The 20,264-nt window shown below is 51.9% G+C and overlaps 1 protein-coding gene across 1 annotated transcript in view; it reads left to right on the forward strand.

The window, feature by feature from the left end:
* Positions 1-6,120: 6,120 nt before the first annotated feature.
* CASTOR2 (cytosolic arginine sensor for mTORC1 subunit 2) overlaps positions 6,121-20,264 on the forward strand; it is a 67,780-nt gene continuing 53,636 nt past the window's right edge. Inside the window, exon 1 of the mRNA XM_054496598.2 lies at positions 6,121-6,379. Coding sequence (XP_054352573.1) covers positions 6,267-6,379 — 113 coding nt within the window. The 5' untranslated portion in view covers positions 6,121-6,266. The remainder of the gene's footprint in view (positions 6,380-20,264) is intronic.

Consider the following 20,264-nt stretch of genomic DNA (forward strand, 5'->3'; position numbering starts at 1 on the left):
GGAACTACAGGCGTGCGTCACCATGCCCAGGTAATTTTTGTATTTTTTTGTAAAGAAGGGGTTTTGCCATGTTGCCCCGCCTGGTCTTGAAGTCCTGACCTCAAGGGCTCCACCCGCCTTGGCCTCCCAAAGTGCTGGGATTACAGGTGTGAGCCACTGTGCCCAGCCAACAGCTTTTTTTTTTTTTTTTTTGGAGATGGAGTCTCGCTCTGTCGCCCGGGCTGGAGTGCAGTGGCGTGATCTCGGCTCACTGCAAGCTCCACCTCCTGGGTTCACGCCATTCTTCTGCCTCAGCCTCCCGAGTAGCTGGGACTACAGGTGCCCATCACCACGTCCGGCTAATTTTTTGTATTTTTAGTAGAGATGGGGTTTCACCATGTTAGCCAGGATGGTCTTGATCTCCTAACCTTGTGATTCACCTGCCTCGGCCTCCCAAAGTGCTGGGATTACAGGTGTGAGCCACTGTGCCCAGCCAACAGCTGTTTTTTATTCGTCATGTTTCTGTTGGTTGGCTGGATAGTTCTGGTTTCACCTGGGCTTGTGTGTGTGGCTGCATTCAGTTAGACAGTCAGATGCAAAGTCCAAGATGGTCTCGTTCACATCTTAGCATGGTCTAGTGGTTGGTGCTAGCTGTTGGCAGAGGCCTGACACAGCTAGAACACCTGGAACTCTTCATGTAATCTTTCTTGGAAGCTTCTTTACAGCATGATGGTCTCAGGGCAGCATTCTTTCCGAGAGGGCAAGTCCCAATGCACAGGACTTAGGGAACAGATTTGCTAATACGCCATTGGCCAAAGCCATGAAAATCACATATGCAGACCTAGAGTCAATGAGTGAAAGACCAGAAAAGGGCAGTGCTAAGGAACCAAAAGAGGAGGGAATTCTACCAGGACGGTGCCCATCCAACACTTGTGTCACCTTGGAAGCCAGTACCTCCTTAAATTCAGGGCCCAAAGTGCCTCAACTTGCTTCACCCCAGTCCCAGCCTGAATCCTCAGGACTTGGCAACTCAGAGGTCAATTTCCTTAACACCCCAACATGAATTTCAGAAGTTAGTTTCACAGAAATCTTAAGCACCAAATACAACTGAGCGAAAGCCATTCTGCAAGTCAAAACAAAGTGGTCTAAATTTGCAAACTTTATGGCAGTCTGGCTTGATGAAATATAAAGCCCACAATGCTTTTAAACAGTTTAGGCCAGGCACAATGGCTCATGCCTATAATCCCAGCATTTTGGGAGGCTGAGGCGGGCAGATCACCTGAGGCCAGGAGTTTGAGACCAGCCTTGCCAATATGGTAAAACCCCGTCTCTACTAAAAATACAAAAATTGGTTGAGCATTGTGGCTCACGCCTGAAATCCCAGCACTTTGGGAAGCCAAGGTGGGTGGATCACAAGGTCAAGAGATCAAGACCATCCTGGTCAACATGGTGAAACCTCGCCTCTACTAAAAATACAAAAATCAGCTGGCATGGTGGCACACACCTGCAGTCCCAACTCCTTGGGAGGCTGAGGCAGGAAAATCACTTGAACCTGGGAGGAGGAGGTTGCAGTGAGCCGAGATCATGACACTGCACTCCAGTCTGGCTACAGAGTGAGACTCCGTCTCAAAAACAAACAAAAAAATACAAAAATTAGCTGGGCGTGGTGGCGTGCACCTGTATTTCCAGCTACTTGGGAGGCTGAGGCAGAAGAATTGCTTAAACCCAAGAGGCAGAAGTTGCAATGAGCTGAGATCATGCCATTGCACCCTACCCTGGGTGACAGAGCAAGACCCTGTCTCAAAAAAAAAAAAAAAGAAAAAAATATATTTTTTACCAAGACCCACAGTAAAACATACCTTTGTATCAAGTTCTAGTGCACATAGGCAGACACACACATGCACGCACCCCTTACACACATGGACAAAATTAAAGTGCCCTGGGGTATAGAAAAGATAATAGTAACCTTCCCATTTTATATGCAACACTGTGTCATTTTCTAGTCTATTTAAAATTTTTTTGTGTTTTCTTTTTGGGGGGATTTTTCCATTTTGTTGAAGAGACGGTCTCACTCTGTTACTCAGGCTAGAGTCCAGTGGTACAATAATAGTTCACTGCGGCTGGGCACGGTAGCTCACACCTGTAATCCCAGCACTTTGGGAAGCTGAGGCGGGTAGATCACAAGGTCAGGTGTTCAAGACCAGCCTGGCCAACATAGTGAAAACCTGTGTCTACTAAAAATAAAAATAATTAGCTGGGCATGGTGGCAGATGCCTGTAATCCCACCTACTTGGGAGGCTGAGGCAGGAGAATTGCTTGAACCTGGGAGGCGGAGGTTGCAGTGAGCCGAGATTGTGCCACTGCACTCCAGCCCGGGGAACAGTGTGAGACTCTGTCTCAAGAAAAGAAAGAAAGAAAGAAAGAGAGAGAAAGAAAGAGAGAGAGAGAGAAAGAAAAAGAAAGAAAGAAAGAAAGAAAGAAAGGAGGGAGGGAGGGAGGGAGGAAAGAAAGAAAGAAAGAAAAGAAAGAAAGAAGGAAAGAAAGAAAGAGAGAGAGAGAAAGCAAGCAAGCAAGCACAATAATAGCGCACTGCAGCTCCGAACTCCTGGGCCCAAGGGATCCTCCCACCTCAGCCTCTTGAGTAACTAGGACTACAGGTGCACGCTACCACATCTAGCTAGTTTCTTATATTTTTATTTTTGTAGAGATGAGTGGTCTTGCTATGTTGCCCAGGCTGGTCTCAGACTCCCGGCCTCAAGAGATCCTCTTGCCTTGGCCTCCCAAAATGCTGAGATTACTGGCATCAGCCACTGTACCCAGCCTGTTTAATTATTTTTTTAAATAATTGCCATGCCTTGCTAAATTGATTTCACCATCCACTACATGGGTCATACACAGCCTGCAGATTGAAAAATGCTACCTTAGGCCATCTAGAGCAGAAGTCAGAAAACTAGCCAAATCTTGCCTTTAGCCTTGTTTTGTTTCACCTGCTTTTTGTTGTTGTTTTTGTTGTTTTGTTTTTTGTGGGTTTTTTTTAAGACAGAATCTCGTTCTGTTGCCTAGGCTGGAGTGCAGTAGCGCGATCTCGGCTCACTGCAACCTCTGCTTCCCAGGTTCAAGTGATTCTCCTACCTCAGCCTCTCAAGTAGCTGGGATTACAGATGCACACCACCATGCCCGGCTAATTTTTGTATTTTCAGTAAGACAGGGTTTCACCATGCTGGCCAGGCTGGTCTCGAACTCCTGACCTTGTGATCTGGCCGCTTTGGCATCCCAAAATGCTGGGATTATAGGTGTGAGCCACTGCGCCCTGCCAGTTGTTGTTTTTTTTTAGAAACTGAATTTTATGCCTTCAGGCAGGCTTCCCTTCACCTGTACCATTTCCAACATTTTTTTTTTTTTTTTGAGATGGAGGCTCACTCTATCACCCAGGCTGGAGTGCAGTGGCGCGATCTCAGCTTACTGCAACCTCCACCTCCTGGGTTCAAGCGATTCTCCTGCTTCAGGAGAATGCACCACCATGCCCAGCTAATTTTTTTGTGTTTTTAGTAGAGACGAGGTTTCACCATGTTGGTCAGGCTGGCCTCGAACTCCTGACCTCAAATGATCTACCCTCCTTGGCCTCCCAAAGTGCTGGGATTACAGGCGTGAGTCACCGTGCCCAACCACATTTCGAACTATCTGATAGCCAACTGCTTCACACATCTGTGTAATCTGTCTGGCCCCTGAATGCATTTCTGTTTGGGATTTCTAGATCTCTAGATTCTAAAGGCATAGATAGGTGCTTTGATGCATTCCACAAATATTGAATGAGTGTCTCTCACAGGCCAGTCACTATTGCTGACAATGGGAACACAGCCGAGAACAGACAAAAATCACTGCCTTTGTGGTGGTGAGATTGCGTCGGGGAGAGACAGATAAGCTTTAAAAAAAAATGCTGAGGCTGGAGGATCACTTGAGGCTGGGAGTTTGAGACTAGCCTGAGCAACATAGTGAGACACCCCTCTCTACAAAAAGTAAAAAAAAAGGCTGGGCGTGGTGGCTCACGCCTGTAATCCCAGCACTTTGGTAGGCCGAGGAGGGCGGATCATGAGGTCAGGAGGTCGAGACCATCCTGGCTAACACAGTGAAACCCGGTCTCTACTAAAAACACAAAAAAATTAGCCGGGCGTGGTGGCGGGAGCCTGTAGTCCCAGCTACTCGGGAGGCTGAGGCAGGAGAATGGCGTGAACCTGGGAGGGGGAGGTTGCAGTGAGCCAAGATCGCGCCACTGCACTTCAGCCTGGGTGATAGAGCGAGACTCCATCTCAAAACAAAACAAAACAAAACAAAAAAAAGGCCAGGCATGGTGGCTTATGCCTGTAATCCCAGCAGTTTGGGAGGCGGAGGTGGGTGGATCACCTGAGGTCAGGAGTTCAAGACCAGCCTAGGCAACATGGTGAAAAATACAAATATTAGCCGGCCGTGGTGGCCTGCGCCTGTAATCCCAGCTAGTTGGGAGGCCGAGGCACGAGAATTGCTGAACCAAGGGGGCGGAGGTTGCAGTAAGCCAAGATCGCGCCATGGCACTCTAGTCTGGGCGACAGAGCAAGACTCCATCTCGGGGGGGAAGAAAGAAAGTAAAAAAAAAAAAAAATTAGCTAGGCATAACTGTAGTCCTAACTGCTCGGGAAGCTGGGTTGGGAGGATCGCTTAAGCTCAGGAGTTCGAGGCTGTAGTGAGCTATGATTGAGCCCCTGCACTCCATCCTGGGCAACAGAGCTAGACCCTGTCTTTAAAAAATAAATAAATAAAAGAAAAAGAGTAAAAGAAAATAAAGTGGGAGGGGGATATGCATGCTCTAAGATCTATCTACCACAGATTACAGGCTTTTCACCCTTTTGTGGAAATGGCAAAACCTAGTATGTTCCTACCTAACAGAGGAGGGCTGAGGGAAGGTGAGGGAGCACAACTGCAATTTTCCCCTAAAAGAGAGTTCTCAGCCTGCCCTGGCAGATAGATCTCACCCATCGCGTCCCCAAATTACTCTGCCAAAGGTCGAAGCACCAATCACTTTAACCCAGAACATTTCAAAACCAGACAGCCGTGAAGGAGGAACCTCTGTGGACTGGGCGCGTGGGCCCTGGGGTTGGAAGTGCCTCAGACGCACTTTACATTTTCCCCGAGTTCAGCCTTCGCAGTCCCCATCAACCGCTCTCCGGTGGGATAAATGGCCACCTCATTAGCTCTGCACACATGACCCTCCCGACCTGACTCCTGGTGACTATGCCTGCCTTATCTCTTTTCTCTCCTCCCTCACATTTTCCGCTGCAACAAAGCCAAACACAGCACCGTGGGGGCTTTCACGCTTCTGTGCCCTAGGACACGCTGTTCCTGCAGCCTGGAAGGCCTCTGTCCTTCATCCGCGCGCCCTCACTCCCTTGCTACGAACTCCCATTCATCCTTCAAAACCCAGCCTGAGTGTCCTCTCCCCCAGGTCACCCCTTTTGACCTGTCAATCCCATCCCTCCGGGTCCCCAGCAAGCTTTTCGGTTTGGCTTCTCTGCACTCTCATGACCGATTGCCCTACATCTTGGCGCTCCCAGACTCGGGCCTTCTCCAGCACCGGAGTCGTCTGGTTTGCTCGCTTTACATCCAAGCGCCTAGTACCGAGCCTGAGTGGGTGCCAGAGGGCGCGCCTAGGCTCAGGCTGGCTCCACCAGTCCCGTGCCTCCCCTCGGCCTTCCCCGTGGTCCTGAGGTTGCCCGCGCTCCTGCATTTCCCGTGCACCGGGCTGCCGGTAGCTCCGGCCGCCCAGCCCCCGCGGCGGCGGCAGCAGCAGCAGCAGCAGCACCACCACCACCACCACCACCACCACCACCATCACCACCACCACCACCACCACCACCACCACCGGGGGATCCCCCCCCCCAGGCGGACTACAAGTCCCGGCAGGCCGCGCGCGAGCCGCGCATGCGCACCGGGGACCGGCGTTTGAGTGGCAAGTTGTTTGTTACAGCGAACACCAGCTGCTCCCCGCGCCGGGCGCCGCGCGCCGCTGCTCCGCCGCTCGGCCCCTCGGCTGCTGCTCCGCCGGCGCTGCCTCCCTCACCCCGCGGCTCCCCCTTGCAACTTGGCGGGCCTCCTCCCTTTTGTCCGGCCCGGCCCAGCCGCCGCTGCCCCCCGCGCCCGGCGCCGAGCTCCCGGGTCCCCGGGCCGGCTGTCGGTGCCGGCAGGGCGCGGAGGGGGCGGGGGCCGCGGCTCGTCCCCCCGCGGATGAGCCGCCGCGGACGGGGCGCGGGCGGACGATGGAACTCCACATCCTGGAGCACCGGCTGCAAGTTGCCAGCGTCGCCAAGGAGAGTATCCCGCTGTTCACCTACGGCCTGATCAAACTTGCCTTCCTGTCCTCCAAGACCAGGTGAGCGCGCGGGGACGCGGCGCCGGCCGGGGACAGACAAAGGGGGCGCACCCCGGGCCGCTGTCCTCGCCGTCGCGCCTCGGAAAACAACTTCGGGCCCCGGGAGCGCCCCCGCCCCGCCCCCGCCGCCGCTTCGCTCGCGTCTGACAAAGCCGGAGCCGCAGGGTCCTGGCTCCCGGACCCCCCGCAACCCTCCACCCCCCGGTGCGCCACCCCCCACCTCTGTCGTCCCCCCATCTCTCACCCCCTCCCCCATCGCAGCCCCCTCCCCGAAATCCGGGGGGCTGGGGCGGCTGCAGTGACGGATCCGTGAATGGATGAAGGAACGAACGAATGAATGAATGAAAAACAGGTGTGGGGAAGAGGCCGTGGAAAAAACAAACTAACGCCCCCATCCCCCCATCCCTCGGTTGGGCCGGCCCCCGTCGCCACGGCAGGGGGAGGGATTCCGCTGAGCGCGGTTACCCAGAGCAGAAAATCATAAAATCATTAGTGGGTGTTTATCTCAAGGTGCCTACGAGGCTTGCTGCGGACGGCCTGGAATTGGGAGGGGGGGGAAAGGGGAGTGGGCGAGGGCCAGGGAGGGGCTGCAGAGGATGTGATTCTTTCTCCTTGGGGTCCTGGAAAGGGGGTGGGGGGATGTTTTGCCCAACCGTAGAAGGGGAGGAGCAGGCATGTTTATGCATCTGCCTTGAGGCTGGGCTTGGATGCTGCAGGGGGAAAAATAGTTGAAGGCCTTGGAAGGTAAAAGAGGGAATCACACACACACAGACACTCACTCTCTCTCTCACTTGGATTTTCCCTATGCCAGGTAAGGGTTTGACATTGTGAGCCCCGGTGGGTGCTTGCATTAGGGTTTCGTTGTTGTTGTTGTTTAAGGAGCCTGAGCCGAGGGGAGTGTGAAGTGCCAGCTAGCTGCTGTAACTTAAGTCTCGTTTGCCCACCATTGTGACTGTTAAAAGGGAATGATAAAGTTGTTACTGGTTGGTTTTTCGCGGTTTGGGGCGGTGGTGGCTCTCCCTCACTGCAAAATGAATGAATACGTTTCGGGTCAAGGTTAGCGTGAAAATGACAGCCCCCTTAGGCTGCCCCCTTTGGCACTGAGCTCAAGGGACACAGGGAAATAATTCCATCCCAGCCTGTTATCTGCCTGTGAAAAGTTCTTGCTTGGAAATCTCACTTTGATGTGTGTGTCTGAGCCGGGTGCTCAGTCCGGCTATTGTTTGCGAGATGGAGCCAGATCTGCCGGTGGCATCTTGTTTACTTTCTTCTCCGGCTGCTCAGTAGGGTATGGAGATTTGAAATAGTCGCCAAGCCTCTGCCACGGAGCCTGTGCTCCCCGTTGATTGCAAAGGGTAATGATTAAACAGGTCATTTGAAAACAAAAGCCAACAGCTCGGATTCTGAACCGCGCCCCCACCCCTCACACAAAGCCCCCCTCTGGCTGTTGACACCTTCAGATCCTGCTTCTGCTTGCCCTCTGCCCCCCACTCCCTAGCCGGCCTTGACGTTCCACGGCTTGGAGGTAACAGAACAGCCTTGTTTTTCCAAGCCTTGGCCCTCAGCCCTGGGCAGCCCCCTGGCTGATTTCTCGGCCACCATTCAAATGAGGATGATGACTCAGGCTGCGGCTGTGCACAGGGCCTGGATGCTGGAAGGAGGGGGCATTTGGGGGCTTCTTAGAAAGGCAGCAAAGGGCAGGGTCCCTCAGCCCCTTTCCATTGGCGGAGAGACTGGCCTTCTTCCAGCCCCCAACTCAGGGTCCCCTTTGGGTACTCATGGATAGGCATGTCTCTGGGGTCAAGCCCCCCTGCTGGCCTCTGGGAACACAGGAAAACCTGCCCGTCAGTGGGTCCCCCTTCCTCCCTCCTGCAGAAAGCAGCCTGTCCTGTCCCAGGCCCAGGTGACCCAGCTGACTAGTCCAGTTTCAAGATGACTCAGAGGCCAAAGGCCGTCTCTGTGTTTCCATGGTCTGGCCTCAAAAGGTGCTGGAACATTCGTCAAATGCCTGAGGACCTGCCACCCCAAGCACTCTGAGCCCAGATCGTGGCTTCAGGTCATGTGTGACCAGAGCCCCCTGCCTGCATGGCTGAGGCGAAGTCTGTCTCCTCTGGCTCACACTTTGTCCGTCTGTAAAATAGAGATAGCACTACTTGGCTCCCTCATGGACACAGAACTGCTGTGTGGATGGTGTGGGATGATTGTGGGAAATGGCTTTTTAGCAAGTGTTAATGGGTCGCAGCCTGCGGACATAGCATTTAAACTGTTTTCAATAATCAGCCATCCAGGTAGAACCCCTTAGATTCTTCCTGCAATACCTGCCCCCAGGTGGTGACCCATAGCTCTGTCACCTCCCTCTCCAAAACCTAAGTTTAGCCCAGACTAGCACAGCATGCCCTGAGGGTCCCTGTACCACCTGTTTACTTTTTTTTTTTTTTTTTGGAGATGGAGTTTTGCTTTTGTCCAGGCTGGAGTGCAATGGCGCCATCTCGGCTCACTGCAGCCTCCGCCTCCCGGATTCAAGCAATTCTCCTGCCTCAGCCTCCCAAGTAGCTGGGATTTACAGGCATGCACCACCACGCCTGGCTAATTTTGTGTGGAGATGGGGCTTCTCCATGTTGGTCAGGCTGGTCTTGAACTCCCGACCTCAGGTGATCCACTGGCCTCAACCTCCCAAAGTGCTGGGATTACAGGCGTGAGCCACCGCGCCCGGCCTGTTTACAGTTTTGTCAGTCACTCTATAGCATCAAATCGTTGACATGGCATTCGAGGCCCTTTGGGATCTAGATCCTGAATCCTCATCTTTATTTTTTATTTTTCTCTTTTAGAGACAGAGTCTTGCTCTGTTGTACAGGCTGGAATACAGTGGCGCCATGATAGCTCAGTGCAGCCTCCAACTCCTGGGCTCAAGCAGTCCTCCCACCTCGACCTCCCAAAGTCCTGGGATTACTACTCCTGGCCTTGAATCCTCATCTTTAGCCCTCCCCCAGCAAATACACAATTTCCCTTATTGCTCCCTACATACCTCTGTGCCTTTGTATCTACCTCTCTTCCATCTGCCTGGAATATTCTCCCCCACCCACCCCTAGTAAATTCCTATTCAATCCTCAAGAGCTAATGATAGCACGCTGAAACCTTCCTGAACCTTTCCCTCCGCCCCTTAGCAGACTTAAGTCACTTCTCTCTCGTGGAGTGGAGTTGTGGAAAGGGAATGGCATTAGGAAACATTCACTCTGTGTAGGGGTGTGGCTGGGTCCAAGGGATGCAGAGATACCTTGCCCCTTCCTCTGCCAAGCCCTAGAGCCTGGTGGAGGAGAAAGAAAGAGGCCATCACTCTACAGCAGGGTGGAGTCAGGGAAGGGATGGTCTAGCAGGGTACCTAGAAGGCTGGGTGCCTACCTGTAGGAGGTGGCACTAGATCTTAGAGCTTTTTTGTTTGTTTGTTTTTAAGAGATGGGGTCTCACTCTGTTGCCCAGGCTGAAGTACAGCGGCACCATCATAGCTCACTGCAGCCTCGAACTCCTAGGCTCAAGCAATCCTCTCACCTCGGCCTCCCAAGCACCTGGGACTGCGGGTGCGCACCACCACACTCAGCTAATTTTTACATTTCTTGTAGCGATGGGGGTCTCACTGTGTTGCCCGGGCTGGCCTTGAACTCCTGGCCTCACATGATCCTCCCACCTCAGCCTCTCAGAGGTGCGTGCGGACATAACATTTAAACTGTTACAGGCATGAGCTTACAGGCATGAGCCATTGGCCCTTAGGGCTTTTGAAGTAGGAAAGCCTCACACTTGGAGTTAAAACTAGTTGGAAGAGAAGTTCTAGACCCCAGGACCCCCACGTACGTTCTGTGTATTAGGTATTAAACCTGCTTTGCAAACCAGGAAGCTGGGGCTCAAAGATTAAGTGACTTGCTCAAGGTCAGGCAAGAAGTGATAGATCCGGGATTTAAATTTGCAAATCTGCACCTTTCTGGCACAAGCTCCGAGTTTTTGCTATTGCAGGTTGCGAGAGATGCCCCCATTAAATGGTTATGTCCAGCCCTTCTGTCTACAGCACAGTGTTCTGAAAGGCTTAGGAGCACAGAACTGAAATGCTGGCCTTTCTGTATTCCTGCCTACTTGGCCTTGGTGGGCCTTTTCTTTATTTTTTTCTCTTTCTTTTTTGTTTGGAGATAGGGTCTTGTTCTGTCACCCAGGCTGGAGTGCAGTGGCGTGATCACGGCTCACTGCAGCCTACACCTCCCGGGCTTCAGTGATCTGCTACCAGAGCTGTTTTCTTCTCCCAGGGATACTTGGTCCTTATCACTCCCATCTAGATGGTCTACTTCTTTTTTTGTTGTTTTTTTTTGTTTTTTTTGAGACGGAGTCTTGCTCTGTCACCCGGGCTGGAGTGCAGTGGTGCGTTCTCAGCTGACTGCAACCTCCACCCCGAGAAGCTGGGATCACAGGCGTGCACCACCACGCCCGGCAAATTTTTGTATGTTTAGGAGAGACTGGGTTTCGCCATGTTTGTCAGGCTGGTGTCGAAGTCCTGACCTCAAGTGATCCACCCGCCTCGGCCTCTCAAAGTGGAGCCTCCCGCTGGGATTGCAGGCGAGAGTCACCACGACCTGCTTAGACATTCTACTTTGTTATAGCCTTAGATCCTATCTCAGATACTTACTTCCAGGCACCTTGCATATTTCTCAACTTTAGCCCATAACAACATGTTATTGGCTTGTCTTTTTCTCTTACCTAGATTATCAACCTTCAAGTTTTTTGTGCATGATTTGATCCACCCCTCCCCACCACATCACCACAGTACCTACCGGTGGTGATGAGAGCTACCGTTGACTTTGCCATATTTTGCAGAGCGGTGAAGACACTAGCTTTGGAGAAGTACAACGGCAAGGTCGCACAGCTGGAAAGAAACAGAATTGGGATTTGAACCAGGTCCCGTCTCCACTGTGTGTAGCACCCTGCTTTGTAGGCACTTAGTAAATGTCTGTTTGATGGATTTCTGACCATCAGAGTGATCCAGATTTTAACCCAAGTATTTGCCAGAATCTCATAGGAGTGCCCTGGGGCTGGAAGATACATCGTTGTAGAAGGCAGAATCACACCTGGTAGAAGCAGAGCCCAGAGACCTTGTCCCGGGTTTGCTGAACCAGGCCTCTGCCCAGGACCTTTGGAGGAGCATCTGGGTGTGGCTGGACTAGGCGAGGAATGCGCTTATTTATTCTCAGCATATAGCCAGAAGGCAAGACCCTGGGTAGGTCTGTCCGATGAGCTTCCTTTGTCCTTTGTGGTAACCCTGAGGCTCTGTGACCTAGCTGAGGGCCCTCTGTGGCACACCTCACCTTGTCTCTCCAGCCTCACCTCGAAGCTTCCAGCCACACCCTAGCGTGCCTCCAGCCTTCAGGCCTTTGTTCTTTCTGCCTAGAGTATTACTTCTTGCCTTACCCCTTTCTTCCCCGTGCATCCTTTTAGATTCCATTTCAGCTTCCCTGAGGGCACGTTGGGCTCAGTCTTCTTCTGGTAGGATGGGCTTAACTCAAAACGCTAAGGCCAGGCCCAGTGGCTCCTGCCTATAATCCCAGCATTTTGGGAGGCTGAGGTGGGAGGATCCCTTGAAGCTAGGAGATTGAGACTAGCCTGGGCAACAAAGCAAGACCCCATCTCCACACAAAAAAATTTTTAAATAATTTTTAAAAAAATAGCCAGGCATGGTGGTGCACACCTGTCTCAGGAGGTTTAGGTGGGAGGATCACTTGAGCCCGGGAATTTGAGGCTGCAGTGAGCTATGATGGTGCCACTGCACTCCAGCCTGAGCGACAGAGACCCTGTCTCTGAAAATAAAAAAAGAAGAAGAAATGTAACCAGGGGCTATCAACAAGGATGCTTTGTGGTTTTTGTTTGTTTGAGATGGAGTCTCACTTTGTCGCCCAGGCTGGAGTATAGTGGTGCAATATCGGCTCACTGCAACCTCCGCCTCCCTGGTTCAAGCAATTCTCCTGCCTCAGCCTCTGGAGTAGCTAGGATTACAGGCACCCGCCACCATGCCCAGCTAATTTTGTATTTTTAGTAGAGACGGGGTTTCGCCGTGTTTCTCAGGCTGGTCTTGAACTCCTGACCTCAGGTGATCCTCCCTCCTTGGCCTCCCAGAGTGCTGAGATTACAGGCGTGAACCACTGCACCCAGCCAGCAAGGATGCTTTGAGCTACAAACAACAAAAAGCCAGGACATAACCAATAAGAAGTTTGAACTTTGTGTGATCGGAGTTTATGGGTTGGGCTGCCCCAGGCTTGGGTAACTTAAAGGCTTGATGAGGTCATCAATTTATGCTTGGCTACCCATGGCACAGAAGCATAGCCCCACTGTAATGGCTGGGGTGACTCCGGGCATCCTGGGCAGTCAGGAGGAAACTCCATAAAGGAAGGAGCTGTTGCCTCTAGGGTGGCCCTGAGAAAACCTTTCCGGGGGTACTCCTATCCCTGCACAGACTTCCTCATCTCATTGGTGAGAACTGGGTCACATGAACATGCCTCAGCCTATGACAGGCACAGGGAATGAGACCATCATGGACCAATCAGGATTCACCACTCAAGGTGGGGCCTGCCATCCGGATGGATGCTGTCCACCACAGGGAGGTGGGGGACCCAGAAGCTGTGGGTGATGGCTATGTGGACAGTAGGACTGAGGCACTCAGTCCCATAGCTGACCTACCTGGGACAGGCCTGGAGGCTGACTCAGGTGTGAGGGGCAGAGAGATTACTGGGCACAGACCGCTGTGTGACCCCAGATCTAGGTGGGATCCCGGTGTGCCCCATCTGCCTGGCTTACCCCGACCCCTCTGGAACCTGCACCTACTCCCAGAGTCCCCTCTATTTTTTTATTAATATTGTTATGCAGCCACCTCTTTATCTGTTTATGTTGGAGACGGGCTCTATTGCCCAGGCTGGAGTGCAGTGGCACCATCATAGCTCACTGCAGCCTCAAACTCCTGGGCTCAAGGTATCCTCCTGCCTCAGCCACCCGAATAGCTGGGACTACAGGCATGCAGCACCGCACCTGGTTAATTTATTTTACTCTATTTTTAATAGAGACAAGGTCTCACTGTGTTGTCCAGGCTGGTCTTGAACTCCTGGCCTCAAGCAATCGTCCCACCTTGGCCTCCCAAAGTGCTAGGATTACAGGTGTGTGCTACCATGCCTGGCTAATTTTTGTATTTTTAGTAGAGATGGGGTTTCGCCATGTTGGCCAGGCTGGTCTCGACCTCCTGACCTCAGATGATCCACCTGCCTTGGCCTCCCCAAAGTGCTGGGATTACAGGTGTGAGCCACCATGCCCAGCCAAGCAGCACCCTCCTTTTTGCCCATGAAATGCTGTTATCTTTAGACTCCATTCTAGAAAGTCCATTGGATTGGTAACAACTACACAGGCAAGTATGTAGTAAGCATGGGCCCATCGAAACTTCCTGCTGCCTTCCTGGGCTGGATCTGCTGAATGCAGGTCTCTGGTTTGTTTTGGCCTGCACTGGGTCATTCGTGTTCCTACCTGCAGGAAATCTTGCAAACGAGCCATGGTGAACACTAAAGTCTTTTGTTTTTGTTTGTTTGTTTGTTTGTTTTTGAGACAGAGTCTCGCTCTGTCGCCCAGCCTGGAGTGCAATGGCGCAATCTCGGCAGCTAAAATGCTCTAGGACCACAGAGCTGCAAGCCAGTAAGGCTTCCTAGAGGAGGCGGCACCATCTGAGCCAAGAAGAATGGGGTGATGGGTGGCATGAGAAAATGTCAGGAGGTGCTGGGGATAAAGCAAGATGAGCAAGCAGGGAACAGGAGTGGGTGGCTACAGATGGATCAGGGGAGGGGTACGGGTGAAGAGGGTACGGGGTGAGCGCCAGAGCCTTTCGTGTGCCCACTCAGGACAGCCATAGTCTGCTGCTGCCCAGAGAAAGGGGCTGGCTCAACCCTAGCTCCCAAATCTTTTTCCTATGCCTTTTTCCTTTTTCCTCATCTCCTTCCTGAACTATCCGGATATCTTCCTGCCTTCTGCCTATAGGGCAGCCCAAATGCTCATTGCTGCCCCATCCCTCTGGGCTGGAGGAGCAAATGCCTGGAGGCTGGAAAGAGAAAGGTGTCTGCAGGGAATAAGCTGCTGTCCTGTGGCGGGTGCAAATTGGTATGCTCTGTTCACGCAGAAACCCCACAGTGTGTACCTGTTGTAGGCAGGGCCCAATAGGAAGCGCAAAAGGAGTTTCTGTCCCATGGGAGGAAAAGACGTGAGTCCTGTGTGTTCTCCAGCAAAGGTAGAGGGTGAGAGGACCAGAGGCCCACACAGGGGGCATGGCTGGGAGTGCAGGGGCAGGGGGGAGCCCGGGAAGATGGAGGGACACAACTGGAGTGGGTGCTGGGTGGACTTCGTGCATTCCTTCAGAATCCCTGGCCACATCTCTGCCTTGTTGGTTTTGTTTGTTTTTTTGAGACAGGGTCTCACTCTGTCACCCAAGCGGGAATGCAATGGCGTGATCTCAGCTCACTGCAACCTCTCCTTCCTGGGTTCAAGTGACTCTTGTGCCTCAGCCTCCCGAGTAGCTGGGATTACAGGCATGCACCACCATGCCTGGCTAATTTTTTGTATTTTAATAGAGACGGGGTTTCGCCTTGTTGGCCAGGGTGGTCTTGAACTCCTGACCTCAGGTGATCCACCCACCTTGGCCTTCCAAAGTGCTGGGATTACAGGCGTGAGCCACCACTCCCGGCCTGAATCTTTCTTGATCTTCTATCTATCTGTCTATCCACTCTGGCTCTGTCTACTCCCTTCCCAACACATGCCCTATTTTAGGTAACCATGGTAGTTTTGTTTTGTTTTGTTTTGCTTTTGTTTTTGGAGATGGAGTTACACTCTGTCTCCCAGGCTGGACTGCAGTGGCACGATCTCGGCTCACTGCAACCTCTGCCTCCTGGGTTGAAGTGATGCTCCTGCCTCAGCCTCCTGAGTAGCTGGGGTTACAGGTACCACTACCATGCCCAGCTAATTTTTTGTATTTTTAATTCAGATGGGTTTTACCAGGTTGGCCAGGCTGGTCTTGAACTCCTGACCTCAAGTGATCTGCCCACCTTGGCCTCCCAACGTGCTGGGATTACAGGCATGAGCCACTGCGCCTGGCCAACCGTGATAGTTTTCAGATTTTTTGTACAGAGGGGGTCTCACTCTGTTGTCCACGCTGGTCTCAAACTCCTGACCTTAAGTGATCCTCCCGCCTTGATTTCCCAAAGTGCTGGGATTACAGGCATGAGCCACTGCTCCCAGCTGCTGGTGGTTTTAAAAGCTAGGATCAGCTGGGTGCAGTGGCTCACGCCTGTAATCCCAGCACTTTGGGAGGCTGAGGCGGGCGGATCACAAGGTCAGGAGATCGAGACCATCCTGGCTAACACGGTGAAACCCTGTCTCTACTAAAAATAGAAAAATTAGCCGGGCGTGGTGGCGGGTGCCTGTATTCCCAGCTACTCAGGAGGCTGAGGCAGGAGAATGGTGTGAAGCTGAGATCGCGCCACTGCATTCCAGCCTGGGTGACAGAGCCAGACTCCGTGTCAAAAAAAAAAAAAAAAAAAAAAAAAAGCTAGGATCCCTCCACCCCCCTCTCCTTTAAATGTCTGTCTTGGCTACTTTCTTCTAAGTCACTAGGAGATGGTAAAAGCAATACTGCGAGACTTCCGAGGCTAGGGCACGAAAGGATAGCTTCTGCGTGGAGCTCCCTCTCTCCCAGATCCCTTGCTCTGTGGGAAACCAACCCCCAAGGCCTGAGGACACCCAAGCAGCCCCATGGAGAGGCCCATATGGAGAGGAACTGAGGCATCCCACCCTCAGCCGGCAGAGCGGGGCTTTGAAAACAGATCCTTCTGCCCCAGGCAAGCCTTCCAATGGATTGCAGCCCCAGCCAATGCCTTGAATTGCCAAGTTCAGCCACACCTAAATTCCTAACCCATAGGAACTGTGAGAGATAATAAAAGTTTGTTGTTGTTTCAAGCCACTAAGATTTGGGGTAATTTGTTATGCAGCAACAGATAAGGAATGAAATGACCCTGCCATTTATCATTGAGATGGGAACAAACATTTTTTAGAATAGCAGGAAGTACTTAAAATAATTACTAGATTGGCCAGGCGCAGTGGCTCACGCCTGTAATCCCAGCACTTTAGGCTGGTCGCTTGAGCTCAGGAATTGGAGACCAGTGGAGGCAACATGGTGGGACCCCGACTCTGCAAAAAATACAGAAAAATTAGCTAGGCATGATGGCGCCTGCCTGTGATCCCAACTACTCAGGAGGCTGAGGTGGGAGGATTGCTTGAGCCTAGGAGGTAGAGGTTGCAGTGAGCTGAGATTGCACCACTGTACTCCAGCCTGGACAACATAATGAGACCCTGTCTCCTCATCACCATCATCATCATCATCATCATCACAATAATAACAACAGCAACCTGCAGACAATAGGGCAAACCTGACTATGTGATCACGCCACCTTTAGTCCAGCCAGAGAACTCTCATGAGTCCTTAAACCTAACACAGACACTTCTTGAGGTCGGCTTCAGCATCCTCTCCTCCAGGAAGCCACCCTGGTGCCTGGTGAGTGGCTTCCTGGGATCACCCATGCCTCGGGGTGCAGGATGAGAGGGCTGGTCCTGATCCCCTTCTGTCCTCACCCCCAGGTCCATGTCCGGGGCTCAGGACTGGTCATCCCCCGGTGTTGACTCATCTCCCAGGGATCAAAAAAGTCAGTTGTAGCTGGGCGCGGTGGCTCACGCCTGTAATCCCGGCACTGTGGGAGGCCCAAGCAGGTGCATCACATGAGTTCAGGAGTTCAAGACCAGCCCGGCCAACAAGGTGAAGCCCTGACTCTACCAAAAATACAAAAATTAGCCGACATGGTGGCAGGCACCTGTAATCCCAGCTACTCAGGAGGCTGAGGCAGGAGAATCGCTTGAACCCGGAAGACAGAGGTTGCATTGAGCTGAAATCATGCCACTACACTCCAGCCTGGGCTACAAGAGTGAAACTCCATCTCAAAAAAAAAAAAAAAACCTTGTAAAAGGTTTAATTGGTCTCTTTTGAGCCTGCACACGGCTGGAAAGGTTTTCTCTTATAACAGATCTGCAGTATGAGAAACCACCCCAGTTGCATCCGCGCTGGTCCAGTGGGATTCTGGGTGTCCAAGGTCCCTGTGGGCCATCCACGGTGCTAAATTAAAATTTTTTGAAAAACATTCTTTTTGTTTTTGTTTTTGTTTTTTTTTTGAGACGGAGTCTGGCTCTGTCGCCCAGGCTGGAGTGGAGTGGTGCGATCTCGGCTCACTGCAAACTCCACCTCCCGGGTTCACGCCATTCTCATGCCTCAGCCTCCCGAGTAGCTGGGACTACAGGCGCCTGCCACCACTCCCGGCTAATTTTTTTGTATTTTTAGTAGTGACGGAGTTTCACCGTGTGAGTCAGGATGGTCTCGCTCTCCTGACCTCGTGACCCGCCCGCCTCGGCCTCCCAAAATGCTGGGATTACAGGCATGAGCCACCGTGCCCAGCCTGAAAAAAATTATTGCGACAGGGTGTCACTCTGTCACCCAAGCTAGAGTGCAGTGATGCAATCTCAGCTCACTCCAGCCTCAATTTCCCAGGCTCCAGCAATCCTCCTGCCTCAGCCCCACTGAGTAGCTGGGACTGCAAGCACTCACCACTACACCCAGATAGTTTTTGTTTTTTTTTGTAGAGATGGGGTCTCGCTATGTTGCCCAGGCTGGTCTCGAACTCCCGGGCCCAAGTGATCCTCCTGCCTCAGCCTTCCAAAGTGCTGGGATTACAGGCGTGAGCTACGGCGCCTGGCCTGAATGGAAAACTGGTGTCTAGGTGCCGTATACTCAGCCTTGCCCTCATCATAACACATTGAACGTACTCCAACCTCTGAGCTAGATCTCGGCTTAAAAACCTGCGGTTTTGCTTGCACACCCACTTTTTTTTTTTTTTTTTTTTTTTTGATACACAGTCTTGCTCTGTCACCCAGGCTGGAGTGCAATGGTACGATCTTGGCTCATTGCAACCTCCATCTCCTGGAGTCAAGCGATTCTCATCCCCCAGTCCCCCAGGTAGCTGGGATTACAGGTGCACGCCACCAAGCCTGGCTAATTTTTGCATTTTTAGTAGAGACGGGGTTTCACCATGTTGCCCAGGCTGGTCTTGAACTCGTGACCTCAAGTAATCCACCAGCCTTGGCCTCCCAGAGTGCTGGGATAACAGGTGTGAGCCACTGCGCCCAGCCATGCACCCACATTTACAGCAACCTTATTCACTAGGGCCTAAAGTTAGAAGTGACCCAGGTGTCTACTGATGGATGAACAGATCAACAAAATGGGATGTATTCACACAAAGGAATATTATTCAGGGGGGAAAAAGGAAGGAAGTTCTGACACATGCTACAACATGAATGAACCTTGAAGACATCATGCTGAGTGAAATTAACTAGTCATGAAAGAACAAATACTGCATGAGATCCCACTTGTATGAAATACCTGGTGCAGCCAGTCATAGAGTCAGAAAGGATGGTGGTTGCCAAGAGCTGGGGAGTTGGTGTTTAGTGGGTATGGAGTTCCCGTTGTGTAAGATGAAGAGTTCTAGAGATGGATGGTGGCAATTGCTGTCCATATTGCAAATGTGCTTAACACGATTGAATTGCACACTTAAAGATAGTTAAGATGGTAGGTTTTGTTGTGTGCGTTTTACCACAATTAATAAAATTTGAAGCCAGGCGTGGTGGCTTATGCCTGTAATCCCAGCACTTTGGGAGGCTGAGGCGAGTGGATTGGTTGAGCTCACAAGTTGGAGACCTGCCTGGGCAACATGGTGAAACCTCATCTCTACAAAAGATACAAAATGTAGCTGGGCGTAGTGGTGTGCACCTGTGGTCTTAGCTACTCAGGAGGCTGAGGTGGAAGAATCCCTTGACCCCAGGAGGTGGAGGCTGCAGTGAGCCGTACGTGCCACCGTACTCCAGCTAGGGCAGTAGAGCCAGACCTTGTCTCAAAAAAATAAAAATTAAAATTAATGTTTAAGATTTTATTTTATTTAGATTCAAGAGGTACACATGCATGTTTGTTACATGGATGTATTGCATACTGGTGGGGACTGGGCCTCTAGTACGCCCATTACCCAAATAGTGAACATTGTACCCGACAGGTAATTTTTTTTAACCTTCCTCCCCTTCCCAACCTCCCCTCTATTGGAGTCCCCAGTGTCTGATGTTCCCATATATATATTTTTTGAGACGGAGTCTTACTCTATCACCCAGGCTGGAGTGCAGTGGTGCAATCTCGGCTCAATACAGCCTCTGCCTCCTGGGTTCAAGTGATCCTCCTGCCTCAGCCTCCCTAGTAGCTGGGACTACAGGCATGTGCCACCACACCCAGCTAATTTTTGTATTTTTTAGTAGAGATGGGGTTTCACCATGTAGGCCAGGCTGGTCTTGAACTCCTGACCTCAGGTGACTTGCCTGCCTCGGCCTCCCAAAGGGCTGAGATCATAAGCGTGAGCCACTGCTCCCGGCCACGGCAGATCCTTCTGGAGCACCCACTATGCATGAGGCCTCCGCTGGGAGTTCCCATCATTCACCCTCATAGCAGTTCTACAGGAAGGAGCTGTCTGCCCCCAAGTCACACAGTGGACAACAGCAGTTTGGGGTTCAGCCTTGGCCCCCCCACTCCCAACTCCTCGCCGCCTATGCCCTCCACTCCTTTCCACTGTTAACCCAAGATGGAAAAGCTTATGCCAAGGGTCATTTCTCAGGATGTGCACATAACAGGAAAATGTGTTTTTATCCAAATTCCCACAACCCACCAGCCATGTGATCTTGGGCAACTTAGAAC

Source organism: Pongo pygmaeus, chromosome 6 (assembly GCF_028885625.2).
Source record: "Pongo pygmaeus isolate AG05252 chromosome 6, NHGRI_mPonPyg2-v2.0_pri, whole genome shotgun sequence".
NCBI classification, from domain to species: Eukaryota; Metazoa; Chordata; class Mammalia; order Primates; family Hominidae; genus Pongo; species Pongo pygmaeus.